Source organism: Microcaecilia unicolor, chromosome 12, assembly GCF_901765095.1.
Source record: "Microcaecilia unicolor chromosome 12, aMicUni1.1, whole genome shotgun sequence".
NCBI lineage: Eukaryota > Metazoa > Chordata > Amphibia > Gymnophiona > Siphonopidae > Microcaecilia > Microcaecilia unicolor.
The window spans coordinates 25,682,501-25,703,986 of record NC_044042.1 but is presented as its reverse complement, the minus strand read 5'-3'; the positions used below and the strand labels follow the sequence as shown (position 1 = coordinate 25,703,986).

The 21,486-nt window shown below is 43.9% G+C and overlaps 1 protein-coding gene across 1 annotated transcript in view; it reads left to right on the top strand.

Annotated features, from left to right (window-relative positions):
* CELSR2 (cadherin EGF LAG seven-pass G-type receptor 2) overlaps positions 1-21,486 on the top strand; it is a 240,141-nt gene that overhangs the window by 88,138 nt on the left and 130,517 nt on the right. The window contains exon 2 of the mRNA XM_030221921.1: positions 14,693-15,331. Within this exon, the coding sequence (XP_030077781.1) occupies positions 14,693-15,331 (639 nt within the window). The remainder of the gene's footprint in view (positions 1-14,692; positions 15,332-21,486) is intronic.

The window sequence follows — 21,486 nt, the reverse complement described above, 5'->3', positions numbered from 1 at the left end:
CAGAAGTGGCACCTAGGGACACAGACAGGCCTGCTTTATGGACTATACACAATGAATATTCATAATGCATATCTTCCAGGAAGCAGGTCAGTTTGCATATTCTGATTATCCAGTAGCACAGACTAGTTTGTAGCTCTAGAACAGTAAGTTCCCAAACCTAGTCCTGGAGGCACCTCAGCCAGTCAGATTTTCAGGATAACCACAATGAATATTCATGAGAGAGATTTGCATTTAGTAGAGGCAGTGCTTGTAGATATCTCTCATTGTGGATATCTTGAAAACCTGACTGGCTGGGGTACCTCCAGCATCGGGTTTGGGAATCACTGCTTTTGAAAACCAGAGTTTGCTTTCCCTGTACTCTGACATAGGGTTCCCAGGTGACATCATGGCTGATCCGCTGACTGAGAAATGGGTGGGGATGGGATGATTGGTAGTTAGAGGAGATGCCCCAGTGCTTTGTGAGACACAAATGCCAAAGGCTGGGCCTCATTGGTATTTTTAGCTACAATACACCATGGCTACCATAGAGTTGGCTAATAGTGGCCACTGTGCTTCCTTCCATGAGGTGGCTCAGCTGTCACTTTAGTGGATCTGATGCATTGTTTGTGATGTTATCAGGGATTGCTGAAGCCACGCAGTTATTGCTTAGCACCCCATGATACAATGACTGCACAGCAGCCAAGTTACCCAGTTCCAAGGGGAGGGGAGATTTTAGCCTAGCCTTGGTTTTTTGACAACCCCATCCTGATGCGTAGTGCAGTTGAAAACGTCCAAGTTCGGCTTTCGATTAAACCGTGTTATTCGTTTTTGTGAGATAAACGTCCATCTCCCGATTTAGGTCGGAACTTGGGCGTTTTTCTCGTTCGATTATAAGCAGGACAGTATACTGTCTGACAAATCACAGTGTTTGTAATTTCTCAGCCAGCATTATGACTACTCATGGTCATGTGATACTGTCTGACAAATCACAGTGTTTGAAATTTCTCAGCCATTTTACAAGAAATCACACATTGCAAACACTGACAACCCACCAAGAGCAGAGATGCCAAGTTACCCAATTCCAGGCTGGATACTTTGTGGCCAGTCCTGGTTTTGAGCTTACATCCCAAAGCAGTGTGGAATTTGCCTGATCCTGCCCAAGGAAGATTGAGAACAGGAGACAGCATGATGTCAAAATTAGAAGCCACTTAGTTTAGTCTGTGTTTCCCCTTCCCTGCACAGCCGTCATTCTGCGTACACTCAAAACAAAGCAAACCTATGAGCTGTTGCATCCACGTTTTTGTTCTTTAATGTTGGTAGCATTTTTATTTAATCTCACTTATATTTTCAAACATGCCAGCTTGTGTAGCATACTGATGTACACAGAGGAACTATAAAAACAGAATACATTTTCATGAGTAGAGTAGGAATTTGTTAGAAATCGTAATCAGTGTGCCATTTGGAGGGGATGGTTATAGGGACACCATAACACGTGTTATATTTGTGCAGAGATTTTTTTTTCTCCTGTTAAAGGGCCACTAATACAGACATCATGTTCTGAGATTCAGGTGCTCAACATTCAGAGTTTCTGTCTATTTATTTATTTGCTTATTTATGACATTTATATCCCACATTAAACATGAATTAGGTTGGAACCTGGGAGCATTTACATCATTTTTTTCCTGTGCCTTAATCAAAAGAGAAAGATGGGTTGTGGGAACTTGCTCCTTTTGTTTTGTGGAATGCAGTGGTATATTGTAAAAATGCACTTAATATTGTTTATTACTACTATTTAAAAGAGAGATATTCAATAATGAGGGCAGAGCTACCTTCATGCAGAAGTCCAGAGTCAGTCTAAATGTACCAACATTTTCCAGTTCTGTGATATATATTTATTTCTTGTTCAAAGTCATTTTTCAACAGCATTTTCTCAGTTATTACCCAAGTGCGAACACAATTATAATGTTAATTAATAAGTTTTGGATGTTACTGAATTCTATTATTCTGTCTTACTGTATTTACAGTTTTGACACAGTGTAAGTCATCACATAGGCAGAATATAAGAAAAACAATGAACTGCATTAGGGGCTTATAGACCATTTGTTTGTTTATTTGTTTATTATTATTTGCCATTATTTCTTCTCTCTATAACCAAGTACTGCAGTGCCCTCTAATGGCCAGAGGTAGGTTGCAGCTCTCTTTTATTACCTACCTCTTGGCATCATTTTTTAAATTAAATTTTATAGTGCTTCCAGCCTCGCTTCCTGTCCCCAAAGAGCTGGAGAAGGGTTCAGAATTTGAACCTGGGTCACTGATTTCAAAGCATTACCACTACTTCATTGGGTTTCCCTTGTTCCTGGCTAACTTGCAGTATTATTTGTCCTGCTGACTAGGGGTTCTAATCCCCTAGGAAACTTTGTGGCAAAATTAATTTTAGCCAGTATGGATTTTACTAACTCCAAAGACCCTGGAGTGTCCCCTGTGTGATTCTTGCACTTCTCAGGGAGTCTGGGAACATCAGGTGGTAAGTGACTCTAGAGGAACTGGTCAGACTAGTACAGGAATGTGCAAAGGGCTGCATAGGGTGGAATTTCTCTCCAGAACCTGCTGGGCTGGAGCTGGTGTTTATTGCACTGACCTTTATGCTGAGTGCTGAGTGCTGAGGGAGGTTTGGGGGGGGGGGGGTCAGGGGGGAATTAATTCTTGCTGACAGTGCTTTGGTTTGGGATCATAAGAACACAGGCCCTACAGCGATGTTATCCTTGAATAGCTTCTGCCTTTGGTTACTGTTGTCTGCTATTCAGAAGTAGTGGTGGAGTGGGGTGGGGTGGGTGTTTGCTGTTATTTCATATCATAATTTCTAATAAAAAGATTTCACAGTGATATGCTGAGGTAGGAATCGTACGTGAGATTCCAAGGTCACAGCGGCTCTTTTTGCAGACGTGATGGGTTCTCATCTTACAAAGGATCCAGTTTGCTCTCTGTTCCATGTACCTGCTGGAACATTGCATTACAGATACAAATCATGCCTAGGGCCACAATTAATGGGGGATGGGATAGGGGTTACAGTGGCTAGTTTCCTCTTCTTTTATTGAACTAGTACTCAGTAGTAAAGGCTGAAATTTCACCAAGATCCTCTCAGCTAAATAGTAAAGGAAGGTGACTGCATCGCTCTATAAGACACAGCCTGATACAGTCCTGGTCTTACCCCACTGGAAGCTGGGAGACGTCGTTTTGATTTCCATAAGTAGAAACTGGACATATCCCTCAAATACAGGACATTAGCATCTCTCCCGTACCTAACATCTCCCATTTAAATCCTCACCTACCTTCAGCTAATTATCGATTGTATCGAATATCATGTAATGATTATATCATAACACTACTCTGTAAGCCACATTGAGCCTGCAAATAGGTGGGAAAATGTGAGGTACAAATGCAATAAATAATAATAATAATAGTTCCCAAACCTGATTCAGAAGACACCCAAGCCAATCAGGTTTTCAGGATATTCACAATGAATATTCATGAGAGATTTGCATGTAGTGGAGGCAGTGCATGCAAATATCTCTCATGAATTTACATTGTGGATATCCTGAAAACCTGACTGGCAGGGGTGCCTCCAGGACCAGGTTTGGGAACCACTGCTAGAGATACCATCATTTTTGTGTGGGAGTGGAAGAGGATCACTGATGGTGATGCTGAAATGGGCCTTGCAATTATTACCTACCTTTGTATTGTCTGTTGCTTTACAGAGTCACAATTATAGAGTTGCCCAGTTACTGGTTCCAGGAGGGAGATTTTGGGCCAGTCCTGGATTTCTGATATCCTTATCCTGATGCTTTATGAAACCCGTAGCACTGATTTCAATGGCTAGAATCAGAGATTTCAAAAACCACACTGTCTTGGGATGTTAGTTGACAACCAGGTCTGCCCAGAAAATCTCCCTCCTGGATCTGGGTAACTGAGCAGCTTTGTGAATGAGTAGAGATAAACTTTTTAACCAGGTCAAGGCCCTGAGTACCTGTAAAATAGGATGATCCTCCACACACCGCCAAGGACACTAAGATCCTCCCAAGGACTTTCACTAACCACACCTCTCCAAAAGACATTACACGATGTGATACCCGCAAGCGAGCCTTCTCTGGAGTAGCCCCCACACTCTGGAATGCACTGCCTGAAAGGCTGCGCTTAACACAAGACTATCTCTACTTCAGGAAGCAGGTGGAAGCTTGGCTCTTCAAACAGGCCTTTACTGGAAGAAGTAACATAGTAACATAGTAGATGACGGCAGAAAAAGACCTGCACGGTCCATCCAGTCTGCCCAACAAGATAAACTCATATGTGCTACTTTTTGTGTATACCCTACCTTGATTTGTACCTGTCCTCTTCAGGGCACAGACCATATAAGTCAGCCCAGCACTATCCCCGCCTCCCAACAACCAGCCCCGCCTCCCACCGCCGGCTCTGCCACAGACCGTATAAGTCTGCCCAGCACTATCCCTGCCTCCCAACCACCAGCCCCGCCTCCCACCACCGGCTCTGGCACAGACCGTTTAAGTCTGCCCAGCACTATCCCTGCCTCCCAACCACCAGCCCCGCCTCCCACCACCGGCTCTGGCACAGACCGTTTAAGTCTGCCCAGCACTATCCCCGCCTCCCAAACACCAGCCCCGCCTCCCACCACCGGCTCTGGCACAGACCGTATAAGTCTGCCCAGCACTATTCCCGACTAACTAACTCGTTAGTCTCACTCACACACACAGGGAGTACTCAGGCTGCATATACTGCAGCAGGACATGCTATCCATTCCTACCCTTGCTGAGATAACATTTAACCATTTCTCTGACCTCATGTGCAACTTTCTTTAAATCAATCACCTTACTTTCTAACTCTTCCTACTTCCTTACCCTTCTATATGTTACATCTTTGCTTTACCCTTCGCTATCACTTATAATGTTCTATTACGTATTGTGTTGACATTGTAAATAGTATACAACGCCATACTTTGTATTGTTTTTGAATATTTTTACTGCTGCAATTGTCTATTGCTCATGTTTGATCTATTCTTAAGGTACACCACCTTGAGTGAATTCCTTTGAAAATGCAGTAAATAAAACCTAATAAATAAATAAATAATAGACAGGAGACAAAGTGACGTCAACCTGTTGAAAAACCAATTAGATTAATCTTTGTTTCCACTCCCCAGCACAGCCGTCATCTCTAGTACACTCAAAACAGAGCAAACCAACCTATGAGCTTCTGCATCCACGTTGTCGTTCTTTATTGTTGGTAGCATTTTTATTTAATCTCACTTATATTTTCAAACATGCCAGAGGAAGTATAATAACGGAATAACTTTTCATAGGTAGAGTAGTAATTTATTATAAATCATAATCAATGTGTCATTTGGAGGGGGCTGGTTATAGGGACCCCCTAGCATGTATTATATTTGTGCAAAGACTTTTTTTTCTCCTAGGGCCACTAAAACAGACATCATGTTATAAGAATCAGGTGCTCAGCATTCAGAGTTTCTATCTATATATTTATTTACTAATTTATCCCACATTTAACATGAATTAGGTTGAAACCTGGGAGCATTTAAAATCTTTTTTTTCCTGTGCCTAGATTAAAAGAGAAAGATGGTTTGTGGGAACTTGTTCCTTTTGTTTAGTGGATTGCAGTGGTACATTATAATTGATGTGATCTGTGGCAGGTATCTTGCTAAATTATTCTAAATAAATATGTACAAGGTTGCAAGTGAATCTAGTAATTAATGGTCGGAGGTTTTTAAGACTGGTGAAGAAGTTCCATCGGCAGTTCTGTGAATAAAAGTTCACGAGAAAGAGCCGAACACCTGAGGTCTTTTCCTCCCTAGAACATGGCTTAAAATAATTATATAAGAAATCCATACTAGATTCACTTGCTACCTTGCACGTATTTATTTAGAGTGGTATATTATAAAAATGCACTTAATATTGTTTATTACTACTATTTAAAAGAAAGATATTAAATAATGAGGGCAGAGCTACCTTCATGCAGAAGTCCAGAGTCAGTCTAAATGCGCCAACGTTGTCCAGTTCAGCACAATATTAGCAGCCAAGTTCATACAAAGTTAATTATTTTCAGTGGAAAATAAATCATTTGCCTCAGGCTGCTTGCTATGTAAATATTCCGTCATTGTTTTTTTATTGCTATTACATATTATGGGCATTTGCTTTAAACTTTGATTATTTTAATTTGTTTATCCAGACCGTGCATCCACATAGTTTTGCTTTTTAAACCCAAAGGTGAATCCTAAGGGTGGTTGAACAATCAAACATATAATGCTCTGTATCCCCTGTTACTATGTAAGCCGCATTGAACCTGCTTTGAGTGCAAATGCGCAGTAGAGACCCTCTCTGCCCCGCCCCCGCGTCAATACGTGATGATGGGGGCGGAACAGAGAGGGTCTGTACTGCGTATTTGCGAGGGACGAAACTGCCGTCGCTATCGCTCCCACCACCCGGCCGAGCCCTCGCTCAGCTATGGAAACAGCGAGGGAACGCAGCACACAGCTCTGCTGAGCTGCTGTCCTTCCTTCTTCTTCTCTGCCTGTGTCCCGCCCTCGACGACGTTACATCACACGAGGGCGGGACACAGGCAGAGAAGAAGAAGGAAGGCCGACGGCAGCTCAGCAGAGCAGAGCTGTGTGCTGCGTTCCCTCGCTGTTTCAATAGCGGCGCGAGGGCCCGGGCCGGATGGAGGGGGGGCGAGCTCGGCAGCTGGGGGGGGGGCCTTGCAGTGGCGACGGGAAGGGGATTTCAACCCCCCCTTTCCTATACTAGCCCGTTTTTACGGGCTCAACGGCTAGTTAGGAATAAACTGTGATGTTTCTGACTTTACTTGTTTTGGAGTGCTTTGGGTCTTGCTGATCTACATTTGCTGTCTGTAATTTTGGAAGATGGAATTAAGGAAATGAAAATTAAATTTTGAATGTACTCTGTAGAAGTTGTTTACTTTTGCAATGTGATGATGGATGCCTGATCTGGTGTGTGCATATGATAAGCTTTGAATAACTGCCCGTACGTATGGCTATGATTTCTGAACATGTGGCATCATTAAAGAATAAACTTTTAAACACCCAGTTGGGTATATATGCTAATCTCAAATTTGCTAAATGTTACAGACATATCCATCTATTTGCTCCCATGAAATAACTCTATTATTCTGTCTCACTGTATTTTCAAATGTAAGCCACATTGATCCTGGCTTTGCTTGGGATAATGTGTGATTTAAATGTAAAAAAAAACTTTAACCTTCACCTTATAAGACACTGCCTACCCGCTGAATAGTGATGTCACAAGGAGAGCAAGTTTTGTCCAGTGAAGACTAACTCAAAATAACCTGTTCCTTTGCTGGGCCCTAGTATTACCATATTGAAAATGCGACCATACCATGCTTCTGTGGTTATGTTCCACTAATAAGTTAAACGATTAACTGGCTTTCTTGAAAAGATTATATAAACTTTGGATGCATGACTAGGGACACAAACATACACTTATTTATTCAATATCACAATTGTACAGCCACAAAACAATCTTTTAGGGTGGATAGGGTTCACAATGAACTCCTTTTATTATCGACCAGATAGAGATAAGCGTTTTCAGTTTTGGCACAGTATAAGTCATCACAGGAACAAAATATAAGAAAACCAATGGACTGCATAAGGGGTGTATAGCCCATTTAGTTATGTTTAAACAAAAGAGATCTGCATGAAACAAAATATTTATTTTTATTTTGACTTATAAAGTCACTTGCCCCTGAAACATGTTCAAAAACAGAATAATCCATTTGTGTATCTAAAAGGTGCCCCAATGAAAGGAAAGTTTAATTTTATTTCCATTTAATTTCAATATATTCCATTATCTTTATAACACCAGGCCTCCCAAGGCAGATTACAACAACAGTTAATATGAACCCATCAGGAAACAGAATTTCCTCACTGAAATTTAGCCATCTGTATTGTGTACAGTGTATTTATTTACTTAGATTTTAGTGTAGAAAAATGAGCACAAAATACAGATTTTTAAATTGCTGTTTCTACCAGCTGTAACAACTTTTAAAAGCTGTTTTAGTGATATTCAATTGTTATTTCATGATATTTATATCTTCACTAGTAAACAAAGGCCCGTTTCTGAGAGCAATGAAACAGGCGCTAGCAAGGGTTTCATGGCTGCATGGCTCGTCGCGGTTTTACCTGGTTCGTGGCGTGCACCGCTGTTGTTTCCGTTGTAGCTCTGTGTGGGTGGCTGTTTTTGTGGCCCGCCCTCGACGTCATCGCGTTTTGACGCGAGGGCGGAGCAGAGCTACAGTGTGGAAATCCGGAGTTTGTGGCCTGAGTAGATCGTTGGAGGTGAGAATCTGCTCCGCCCTCAACGTCATAACGTTTGACGCGAGGGCGGGGCCCAGAGACTGTGATTTTCGTGGCTTCAGAGCTTCGAACATACGAACCTTGGCTTCAGTGACGTCAGCAGACAATAGAACGTTGAGGGTGAGTTTTTTATATATAGATATGGGAAGCTGTCAGATAAATTTAAAAAGCTGTCCAATAAGTTAAAAAAATCTTTTGTCCTCCACCTTTTAAGGCAGTGCCTATCCAATGGAAACAGCTTTAGACTTGTTACAGGTGGAACAATAACGCGGATGCACAGCTCACAGGTTTGCTTTCTTTGTTTTGAGTGTACTAGAGATGACGGCTGCATGAGGGAGTGGAAACAGAAATTAACCTAATTGGCTTCCTTGCTTACAGTGGACTAGATAGGCTCACTTCCACTCTTGTTTATTAAACCTCCTTGTTCTAGGAGGGAGATTCAAAGCCAGTTCTGGATTTCTGCCTAGCTCATTCTGATGCATTGTGGGATCTGCAGTACTGATTTCATTGGGTAGAATTAGGGGCTACAAATACCACGCTGCTTTGGGATGTAACCATAAAACTAGGAGGAACCAAAAGTCTCCCTCCTGGAACTGGGTAACTTGGCTGCTCTGCTGATCTTATCCTGGTTTTTTGTCCCTCTTGTGTGGAAACACACAGGATTTGAACCATTCCCCCCTGCATTTATATAGAAATGTAGTAAAGACCTGCTGGTGCATCCAGTCTATCCAACAAGGTGTACGGAGCCATATACAGCATCGTGTTCAGTTACGCGCTTTCATGATTTAATACTGGCATCACAAACAGGGCGTTTGGCAAGCTGTCTTTGCCTTTTTTGTGACACAGACCACCCAAGTCCACCCCATCCTGATATGCCCTTGCCAAAATGCAAGTAGGACACGGCAAAAACACAGAAGTACAGCAACCCTTGCAGTTACACAAACAAGTCAAACACAGCGAGGGTGACAAATGATGGAACAGCAGAAAATGTCAAGTATATTGTAGCTTTATTACAACATCCGAGACTCAACACGACTCGTGTTTCGGCCAAAAAAGGCCTTCTTCAGGAGTCTTCTATTGGATGTATGGAATTCTTAGATAGCCTCTATATAATACACGTGATGCCTTATTCTTTGCTGATTGAACCTCACAAAAGGATTGCGGAAGCTAGAACACTTCACAGTTCAAACCCCCCAAAAATACACCCCTCATGTTTCGAGGGTGTGGGTGTTAAGAGTACATGGTGCAGTCCTTTCTCTTTCTTCTCCTCACCCACTTAATTTTCTGTCTTCCCACCTCACTTTTCTATTCCCTTCCTCCATAAACTCTCCTCACAGACCCTGATTGGTGTGAAAGTTGTAACTTCCTTTCTGGCCATGATTGGGATTGAAGATCCTACTTCTCCTCAAAGATAGTGCTATCTCACCTTCCAAAAACAAAAATCTACTTGCCCCAGTTGAGCAGGCAAATAGATTTTTCAAACTTGGAAATGTACATATAGTTTTCATAGGAAAATCAGACCTACATCTTTGTATAGGTAAGGGGGTGGGGGAGATTAAAACTTAAAAACAGAGAAAAATGTAGGCAGGTAAAGGCCATTTGGCCTATCCGGGCTGCTCATCCATGCCATCTACTCTCTCTATCACTCCCTGAGAGCTGCTATGTACTTGTCTCAAGCTCTCTTGACACACAAGTTTCGAGCAATGTGGGACAGGTGCATAGCCAGACCTCTGGTTTTGGAGGGGCTGAGCCACCGCGCTGCCTGACCAGGTTCCCCCCACCCCAAAATACTTGGTTTTAGTGAAATTGAGCATGCATGAGGGAGGCCCGCCCCCACGCATTCTGAGTTTTCATGTATAAACAGGTGGTGATTATCCCTGATGCATGCTCAATTTCACTAAAACTAAGCATGTGTCTGGGAGTTGGGGGGGGGGGGGGAACAAGGTTAGGCAGAGCTGACATAGGCTGGAAGAGGGCTTCCATTGGCAGGGCTTGGGGACCCCCACCAGCCCAGGTATGTGGGGTTGCAGTGGGGGCAGATGGGGCAAACGTTTTCCCTCCCCCCCCCCCCACTTTGGGCTCAGACCAACTCAAAACCTGAGGTCTGGCTGTGCACCTGTTCCACATTGCTCCAGACTTGTGTGTCTTCAGATCCTCTGATGTTTTTGTTTATATTTATTAGATTTTTGATATATTATTTTTCTGAGAACAACTACATACATACACCACAAAGCCAATATTGAAATAGTTCAATTCTTCATAAAAATGTTAAAAAGACAGTTGTGTTTTCAGCACCTTTCTAAATTGTGTTTTACTACTACATTGCCGAAGTTGTCCAGACAATGCATTCCACAAATTAATACCTTCTGACATCAGCACATCACACACAGTGAAGATGTGTAACTCTTTCCTAGTTCAGTGCTACAAAACCTGCATTTCTATGTTTTACTGGGTTTTTTTGTTTTTGTCTGTGCTGGCTGTGAATCCACAGTTCCGTGTTGCAATTAATTATCAATCTCATCTTTATTATTAAATTCCCTTCTTCTTGACTGCTTTTCTGCCAAATTTTGATCTACTTGTGCTTTATGAAGTAAATCTGTGTTATCTCCCTCTGCTTTTGTGCTGTAGTCACCTGTGTCCCCATGTTTGCTGATCTTTGTTCTCTTGTCTTCATGTGCTGGTGGACTCTCACTCATTCCTTTTGTTCAGCAGATTACGCTCAACAGTGTAGACTGTGGTACTTAAGCACTTTTTGAGTACCTGGTCTCTTGATGCTATTAAGTATACCTAGAGGACTATAATAGCAGCGTTATATGTACTTGTATCAAGGGCGAAGCCAGACCTCGACGGGAGGGGGGGAGGCAAAGCCCAAAGTGTGAGGGGTTCATTTTGGCCCGCCTCTCTGCCGTCGCACATGCTCAGTTTCTCTAAAACGAGATGCATGGCGTGACTGAGAAGAGCAGGGTAGGCAATGTGGCGAGACTAGCGTGGGACAAATGCTTCTGCTGGTGGGGGTTGGGGACCCCTGCCAGCCAAACTGGGAGCCCCAGAGCCAATTTGGGGGGCCCAGGCCCCTGTGGTCCCCTGCAGTTATATCATTGACTCGTATAATGTATTTCCATGTATATCAACTCTTAGGATATACAGTCTTAGTAAAATAAGCCTAGGAATATTATAATGCGTCTTTATCGCTCCATGGTGTGACCTCTACTTGAGTATTGCGTTCAATTCTGGTCACCGTATCTCAAAGAAGATGTGGAGGGGTATAATCGAATGGGGTGCCCAAGTTTTCATGAGGGCGTCCTCGCAGAATGGCCCCGCGAAGGGGCGGGGAAACCCGTATTATCGAAACAAGATGGGTGTCCATCTTTCGTTTCGATAATACGGTCAGGGACGCCCAAATCTCAACATTTAGGTCGACCTTAGAGATGGTCGACCTAAATGTTGAGATGGTCGACCTTAGAGATGGTCGTCCCCGGTTTTCAGCCATAATGGAAACTGAGGACGCCCATCTCAAAAACGACCAAATCCAAGCCCTTTGGTCGTGGGAGGAGCCAGCATTCTTAGTGCACTGGTCCTCCTGACATGCCAGGACACCAACCGGGCACCCTAGGGGGCACTGCAGTGGACTTCACAAATTGCTCCCAGGTGCATAGCTCCCTTACCTTGTATGCTGAGCCCCCCAACCCCCCCCCCCAAAAAAAACCCCACTCCCCACAACTGTACACCACTACCATAGCCCTAAGGGGTGAAGGGGGCACCTACATGTGGGTACAGTGGGTTTCAGGTGGGTTTTGGAGGGCGCACATTTACCACCACAAGTGTAACAGGTAGGGGGGAGATGGGCCTGGGTCCGCCTGGCTAAAGTGCACTGCACCCACTAAAACTGCTCCAGGGACCTGCATACTGCTGTCATGGGTATGATATTTGAGGCTGGCATAGAGGCTGGAAAAATATTTTTAAAATTTTTTTTAGGGTGGGAGGGGGTTGGCGACCACTGGGGGAGTAAGGGGAGGTTATCCTCGATTCCCTCCGGTGGTCATCTGGTCAGTTTGGGCACCTTTTTGAGGCTTGGTCGCAAGAATAAAAGGACCAAGTAAAGTCGGCCAAGTGCTCGTCAGGGACGTCCTTCTTTTTGCCATTATCGGCCGAGGACGCTCATCTCTTAATCACGCCCCAGTTCCGCCTTCGATGTGGTGCAGACACCCCCCGTGAACTTTGGTCGTCCCCGCGACAGAAAGCAGTTGAGGACGCCCAAAATCGGCTTTTGATTATGCCGATTTGGGCAACCCTGAGAGAAGGACGCCCATCTCCAGATTTGTGTCGGAAGATGGGCGCCCTTCTCTTTCGAAAATAAGCCTGATAGTGGAATTAGAAAAGGTTCAAAGAAGAGCGACCATAATGGTAAACGGGATGGAACTCCTCTCATATGAGGAAAGGCTAAACAGGTTAGGGCTGTTTAGCTTGGAAAAGACACAGCTGAGGGGGGGATATGATGGAGATCTACAAAATCCTGAGTGGTGTAGAACAGGTAAAAGTGAATTGATTTTTTTTTTCACTCTTTCAAAATGTACAAAGACCGGGGACGCTCCATGAAATTACACGGAAATACTTTTAAAACAAATAGGAAGTAAACTTTTTTCACATAAGCTCTGGAACTTGTTGCTGGAGGATGTAGTAAGGGCGGTTAGCGTATCTGGGTTTAAAGAAGTTTTGGACAAGTTCCTGGAGAAAAAGTCCGTACTCTGTTGTTGAGATAGACATGGGGGAAGCCACTGCTTGCCCCAGGATTGGTAGTATGGAATGTTGCTACTAATTGGGTTTCTGCCAGGTACTTGTGACCTGGATTGGCCACAGCTGGAAGCAGAATACTGGGCTAGATGGACCATTGGTCTGACCCAGTATGACTATTCTTATGTTCTTATATCTGATGAACATGAAGGAGTTTTCTTCTTCTTATATTCAGTTTTACAAGATCTTTGAGAAGCTAGTCTTTGATTTCAATGCTGTACGTGAGCATGGGAATTGTCAGTTGATTGATACCTTGCATCATATTCCACCCTGTTAAAGCACTCTCTCATATCAATTTTAGTCTTTTGTAGCATTCTTTGCTGGTATTTTCTCGTAGTAATTTACCCTGAATTACTGCATCTTCTTCAACTCTTGAATGTTTAAATATACCTTCCTGCTCAAGCTCTTATATCTGACAGCCTTCTGTGAGAGAAATGTTTTCAGTTTTACTTAGTTTTCCATTAAGGAATGTTGCCTTTGCACATTTGCCCAGACCAAAAGTGATCGTGATGTCATCTGAGAAAGTCTTCACTTCTTGAAGGTGTTCTACCTAGGGCCGGTGTTGGTGGGGGGGGGGGGGGGGGGGGGGGGGGAGAGCAACCTGGGCCCCACAGCTCCAGTAGACCTGCGATCTAGGCATCTCTTTCCCTTCTCCCCACCACAGTCCGTCTCCTTTCCTTCTCCTCTCCTTCCCGATGTTCTTTAAAAATTTAGTTCCGTTCTCAGAGGGGCCCTGGTGCAGCAGCCATCCCCACAAGCTGCCTCCGGCTGCCCCGAGGTTTCCCTATCTACCGTAATGTGTCCCCCTCTGTTTCAATTTCCTGTTTCCATTTGGGTGGGTCATCGCGGCAGAGAGGGAAAGCTTTGGGGCAGCTGGAGGCAGCTTGTGAGGATGGCTGCTGCACCAGGGCCCGTCTGAGAAGGGCAATAAAATTTTTAAAGAAGATTGCAAGGTGAGGGGAAGGGAAGAGGAGACAGACTGTGGTGGGGAGAAAGGGAACAGTTGCCAGGATCGCATAGTAGCGATGCAGGTGGGGAGATCAGGAGGGAGAGAGAAAGGAGGAGAGGGGATCAGGGGCCCCCTCCTTAATTTCTGCCATTTGACCCAGCATTTCTAAAAGCGGCCCTGGTTCCATCAAATGATGATCATGGGAGTGGTACAGCTTCAAATCATCCATAGGTAGTAGGTGTGATGTTATCTGAAGGTCATCAGCGCCTCTAGGATTAAAGCTAAGTTCATACACCAGTGAGTTACTAAGAGTATTCAGTGGATATAGCATCATCGGACAAAGCAAGAGTGTCTCAAAGATTTTCTCAGTAATAATTTTCACTACGTAATGTTATATCATAGAAAACTGTGTACAAGCATGGATGCTGCTCATTCTCCTTGTTGTGCTTTCTGAAGTTCTAGATGTTTTAATGAACATTATCTGCTTTTCCATATTGTATGAAATCAGATAAACTGTTTGTAAGTTCCTTTTAAGTCTTATTCTGTGCTTCTCTCTGCAGATGGTATTCACAGCGTGACTGCGCAGTGCACCCTACAAGTGATTGTCATTACGGATGAGATGCTAACCCACAGCATCACCCTGCGATTGGAGAACATGTCCCAGGAGCGCTTCCTGTCGCCACTGCTCTCCCTCTTCATTGAGGGTGTGGCTGCCGTGCTGGCCACTCCCAGAGACGATGTGGTGATCTTCAACATCCAAAACGACACAGACGTGCAGGCACCTGTCCTGAACGTCAGCCTCTCTGTTCTGCTGCCCGGTGGCTCCCGTGACTGTTTCTTCCCCTCGGAGGCCCTGCAGGAGCAGCTGTACCTGAACCGCACTCTGCTGGCTGCGATCTCTGCCCAGCGCGTGCTGCCCTTTGATGACAATATTTGCCTGCGGGAGCCCTGCGAGAATTACATGCGCTGTGTTTCTGTACTCAAGTTCGACAGCTCAGCCCCCTTCATTGCCTCGGACACTATCCTCTTCCGCCCTGTCCACCCTGTTAATGGCCTGCGCTGCCGCTGCCCACCAGGCTTTACCGGTGACTACTGTGAGACAGAGGTGGACCTCTGCTATTCCAACCCCTGTGGGAGCAATGGGGTGTGTCGCAGCAGGGAGGGTGGCTATGCTTGTGAGTGCCTGGAGGACTTCACTGGTGAGTTACTACTGCTGTCAGCAAAATGTTGTTGGGTGGTTGGGTTGCCATGATGTTAAGACTTTGGTGGTAGGAAGAAATCGGTCCCATTGACTTTATTATTTTTTTTCTTGCATTTAAATTATACATCAAAGATACAACTTTGAAAAAAAAGTCAGCAAGAGCTGGTAGCTGGTGGGGGGAGGCGGGGCTGATGGTTGGGAGGCGGGGTTAGTGCTGGGCAAGACTTCTACGGTCTGTGCCCTGAAAATGGCAGATACAAATCAAGGTAAGGTATACACAAAAAGTAGCACATATGAGTTTATCTTGTTGGGCAGACTGGATGGACCATGCAGGTCTTTTTCTACCGTCATCTACTATGTTACTATGTGATAGGCCAAGCAGGAAAACAAACCTAAACTGAAGGAAATCGTGCACGTACGCACCCTTTTACAAAGCTGCGGTATGTGTGCATGCTACCCACGCGCTAAAAAATAACATTTATTTTGTGGCGCAGGGGGGCATGTCTGGGGGCAGCGAGTGGAAGTGTTCTGCGCTAATTACTTAGTGTAGCTACATTGTCACGTGCAAACCAATTAGTGCTTGCTTACCGTGTGAGCTTTTACTGCCCACATAATGGGAGGTGATGAGGCCTCATGCGCTAGTCTGTATTAATGGCCACATGCTAATGGCAAAATTAGTGTGTGATCAACTTTCAAAATAGTAGAACTCCTCCACACATAAATTCTCATCCAAGTACACGGTGGTACACAATATAGTACTCTATGACTGTTACTCTGTATTCCTTCTAGGATGATCTCAGAAGTATAGTTCCACAAATCTTCTGAAAAGAAAACCCCCAAATAGTTTTGGGTTTCTTTTCTAGATTTGAAATATTTCAAGGTTCACAAAAGACGGGCAATCTTTGCTTTGCGCGGGAAAATGCCTTTGTACGTCAGCGGACTGAATCACTCTCAGTTCTGACAGACTCTTTGAACTGACCCTTCATTGGCAAAAACCCGATTTAATTTTTTAATTTGATTTTTTTTTTTTTTTTTTTTTAATTTCTGATCTTTTGATATTGGAAGCAAATCAACTGAAAGCAAAAAAAGACCCAAAGTTTACTTACCTTCAGGTCTCAACCAGCCTACGGGGTCCCATTTCGCCCTTGTATTTATTATTGGCTTTGTCAGGGAAAAACTTCGTTATTCAGGACTGTACTTCCAACCTTTTTTTATCAGTGTCCTTGCTTGTCTTCCAGCATTTCTTGTGTCCGTTATTGTTTCAATGTCAGAATTGAGAGTGATTCAGTCCGCTGACGTACAGAGGCATTTTCCCGCGCAAAGCAAAGATTTCCCGTCTTTTGTGAATCTTGAAATATTTCAAATCTAGAAAAGAAACCCAAAACTATTTGGGGGTTTTCTTTTCAGAAGATTTGTGGAACTATATAGATCTGAGATCATCCTAGAAGGAATACAGAGTAACAGTCATACAGTACTATATTGTGTACCACTGTGTATTTGGATGAAAATTTGTGTGTGGCCATTAATACAAAAAAAAAAAAAGGAAACTCGCCTATTTTATCCCAGTTGTAAAAATCGCCTTAGCGCATGGGAAAGACCCACGTAAGGGTGTGTAAGGCCACTTTTTTTACTGCTGTTTGGTAAAAGGGTCCTTAAATGCAGCCCACAACTGGGGGGGGGGGGGGGGGAGAAATCATTAAAACACAATAGGAAGATAGTAGTAGCATAAAAAAGTAATAAGAGACAGGAGCATAACAGTTCTCACTTTAACTCGGCCCAAAATAACTGAGAATCTAGAACAAAACTGTGCACTCTTGCCTTCCAAAAAAAAATCTAACGAACATTCTGAAAAGAAATTACACATTTACAGGGAAATCTCAGCTGATAAGCAGCTTCAATAGAAATTGCTGTGTTTTTTTTTTTTCAGTTGAAGAAATGTTTTCCTCCTGAATTGGGTCCATTTAGAAATGTCTGGAAAGACTTGAATGTTTCCCCCTAGGAACTTGCATTTCTGTGGTTGACACTAAGCTAGGACATGTGACAGTTGCCTAGAATTTTAAGCCAAACCTGTCCTTACTTTGGGTGTAATTAGGCAACAGGAGATAAAGTTGGCTTGCCCAAGATCACCTGTACACACTAGAGGAAGTGGAATTTGAATCCTGGCTTCCTTGGTTCTCAGCCCATTGCTGTAACACCAGGCCATTAGACTTGTAGCTCAATATGCTAGAAGAGGTCTTTTTTTGGCATGTCATCAGCGGGTGAGCAGCTTCCCAGACAATGATGGCAATCTCCCAGAGAGCCGTGCAAGGTGCACCCCGCCTGTGGGAAGGAAATGCGATACTTCTTAAGAAGATGCATTGCATGATATTAGGCTTTGTGCCCAAAACACTTATTTTTCCTCTCAGCTAATTTGAGGAACTGTGAGCAGAAAAAGAAAAAAAAACACAGTTTGAAGAGAGGGTAGAGAGACTGCGGTAAACAGCGACTGCCTTTATTATGGGATGGAGGGATTCCCACTTTGTCTTGTAAACCTCAGCACTGTGGTTTCACAAACAGCATGTGTGTGGTAGAAAACTCTCTCCCTTAATGTCTTCTGAATTATCTCCAAGTTCGTATGAATAGAGGGGCCCTTTTACTAAGCCGCATAAGCGTGTACGCGTGCCCAATGCGCGCCAAAATGGAGTTACCGCACGGCTACCGCGTGGCCCTTGCGGTAATTTCGTTTTTGGCGTGCACCCAAAAAATGTTTTTTATTTTCTGGTGCGCATCAGCCACGCACGCCAAGTGGCATTTGGCGCACGTAGGTCATTACTGCTTGGTTAACGCGTGAGACCTTACCGCTAAGTCAGTGGCTAGCGGTAAGGTCTCAAACCCAAAATGAACGTGTGGCAATTTTCATTTTGTCAGCAATATTTTTTTGCAGGTGCCCTGAAAAATGATTCTGCGCACGCCCAAAACACGCATCTACACTACCGCAGGCCATTTTTCAGCTCACCTTAGTAAAAGGACCTCAGAGCGAGCAACACTAACCCTAGGTAAAGTAATGCTACCTTCTAGGGAAAGCTGTACCATGTGGATATTGTCCAGACTTCTAAGAGGTTTTTTTTTCTCCCCTAATAAAATGAGAAATACTTGTCATGTTACTGATTGTGCAACTGTTTTGAAGTGCTTCCTGGACCCCGAGAAGAAGCCATGTTTAGTAGGAGAGGAACAAATTGCATCCTAGGCCAAATCTGATTGGTCCATAACTAGTATGATGTCACCAGTGACAGCAACAAGGGTTAGCTGAGCTCCTGATGCAGTCATTTATTGCTGAAACATGTCGGGCAGCTATCATTACAACTACACGGAAGGACAATACAGAGACACTATTATCAAAGATTGCTTCTGTAATAAATTTCAGTTGGCTGCTTCTTGCTGAGACTATAAAGGCTGCCTTCTGTAAACAGTTGAAAACTATCTCAAAAATTGCAGGGGTCGATATTCAGCGGCAATCGCTGGATCCTGCCCGCTTATATAGCTTTGTATATTGGCCCTTTAGTGGCTGGATGTCAACTGAATGTTTTCAGAACATTGTTATAACATATTTATTGTTGATTTTAATCTCATTGGAAGCTTTTTTTGTTTTTAGCAACATCTTCTACATATAAGAAATGGCTGATATTTAAGGTTGCCTCTGCCCTAACCTGGCCCACAATTATATGAATGTACAGTTAATTAGTAACATATACTACTGCTTACCATGTGCTAATGCTATTACAACTCATTATTATTAACGAGGCCCCATTTCATAAGGGTCCTTTTACTAAGGTGTCTGAAAAATGGCCTGTGCTGGTGTAGATGCGTGTATTGGACGTGCGCAGATCCATTTTTCAGCGCACCTGCAAAAAAGGGCTTTGGGTGCATGCAGGGCAGGATTGAGGTGCGTTGGTAGAACTGTGTATGTTCATCTCAGCACTGGGATAATGGGAGGTGCAGGGAATAGCGGGGGAAGGATTGTGGTGCATTGACAGAGCTGTGTGAATGTGTTGGTCTCAGTTCTGGAATAGAGGGGCATTCTGTAGAGCAGGATTGAGGCACATTGACAGAGCCCTATCTGTCTGAGTCACCTGTGCTGTATCTCGTGACATGGATCCCTATCCATCCATACCAAGACCATTAACTCAAGTCATAGGGGATGTAATTCAGTCAGTATTGATCAGGGTCAGAGTGACTGTCACCCAGTGTGTGGAGGGGTCTGAATCCTGCCCTGGCCAGCCATTTCTTAGTTTCTCCTGCTTCTCTCGTTCTTTTCCTGTATTTTTTTTCCTTCTGTCAGCACTGAGCTTATAAATGCTAATCTTCCATGTTAGAATTGAGAACGGGTGGGCTGGGTAGGAGGTGCTGTCTTTTTTTCATATTTCATGTGCAGTTGGGGGGGGGGGGGGGCTTCTTAATTTCCATGGAAACCAAAGTCAGTCTCCGGGGAGGGGGAGGAATAATGGAAGGGAAGAGGCAGGGAATGTAATGTTCTTTACAGGGTGCCCTTAGGGGAGAGACCCTGTGCCTGAGAGGAGAGAATAGGCCAAGGATTTGATTAGAAAATGAGTCTTGACAGGTTAATGACAAAGGGAGAGGGGGAGGGGGACTTGACAGCCTGTGCAGGAGAGTTCCAGGGTTTCGTTTTCTGTATGTTTGGCCTTCTATTGATTTTTTTTTTCCCGACCTGCAAAAGAAACATTGCACGTTGTGTCTTGAAGGCTTGCCCCCTATGCAGTCCTTCTCTGGCCCCTGTTCATTTCATTAGTTGGTTTCGGGGGTTGCTGTTAACGCTGGCTTTATCTCTGATTTCTTACCTCCGTTCCTGCTGGATTTATAAATCTACCTCTGGGTTGCACTTAGAGTACATAATAGATCATTTCCTGGCAAATCCCCTCTTCACGCATGTTGTGCTTCCCTTTTGCCATCTTCCTTCTGGCTCCTCTCTTGCGATCCTAACACCATCAGGAACATCAGTGTGAAATTCAGTTTTTCCCTTTCCTCCTCTAATTGTAACCCTATCTACCACTTTCATTTCATTTCATCCAATATTTCTATTCCGTTTAACCAGGGAGGGCTCAAACACAGCCTACAAGCACTAACATATTTCAAATTCAACATTAAACACAACAAAATAAAACCAAACCAGCATCAAATATACAGCACATATAAATAATGTACAACACCTGTACATCCCCAAAGCTCAGCCTCCCAAGAAATGCCATAAATAGCGGCATTTTGAATTTCTTCCAGAAGCTGAGATATGAGCTCACGCTGGCACTCGTTCTGTAGGTCCAGTGGAAGTTAATGTCAGTAGAGAGGATCCAGTCTCCATACAATTCTGTTACCCTGTGACAGTGGCTCCCAGACCTGGTCCTGGAGGCACCATAGCCAAGTTGGGTTTTCAGGATTCCCAAAATGAATATTCACGAGAGAGATTTGCTATCTCTCGTTAATATTCATCAGGGATATGCTGAGAACCTGACTGTCTGGGGTGGGTTTGGGAACCACTGCTGTATGAAATAATGAAGCTCATTCACCCGATGAAGGGGGTTAGCTGTCGAGAGCCAGTCAGAAAAAATGTATTACCGTTGGCCCAATAAGATGCCATCTGCAGCTTTTTTCACGACTCTTGAGGGTACATAAGTAAATAGGTAATGCCATACTGGGAAAAGACCAAAGGTCCGTCGAGCCCCTTTCGATTATGCCCCTCCAAGGGATTTAGGCGATCGGGGTATAGAATAACGCGTAAGCAGATGCGCACACAAATCCAAATTAGTGTCAATGAAGTGCAGTTATTGATGGTTAAGGACCATTAGTTCATACTTGACTGCTCGTTAACTAATTTATTGCTCACGTATCTTGGATCTGTACTGAAATTTTGGCGCTACATATAGAATCCGGGGTAATATTTATAAACAACTTATCAAGTTGTGCTTGAAAATTCCTTTTAAGCGAGTCTGTGGTACCCACTGTGATGAGGAATAATAGCTTCCAAGAAGGCTGGGGTGATCTACATGGAGGAACCGTGGACTAAAATACAAACTTCGCTGAGCAGGGGAATGCGGAGTATTTATCTATTTTAAAACAACCAGCGGTAGCTCTTGCTGGCCCCGCCCCTATGATGTAACTTCC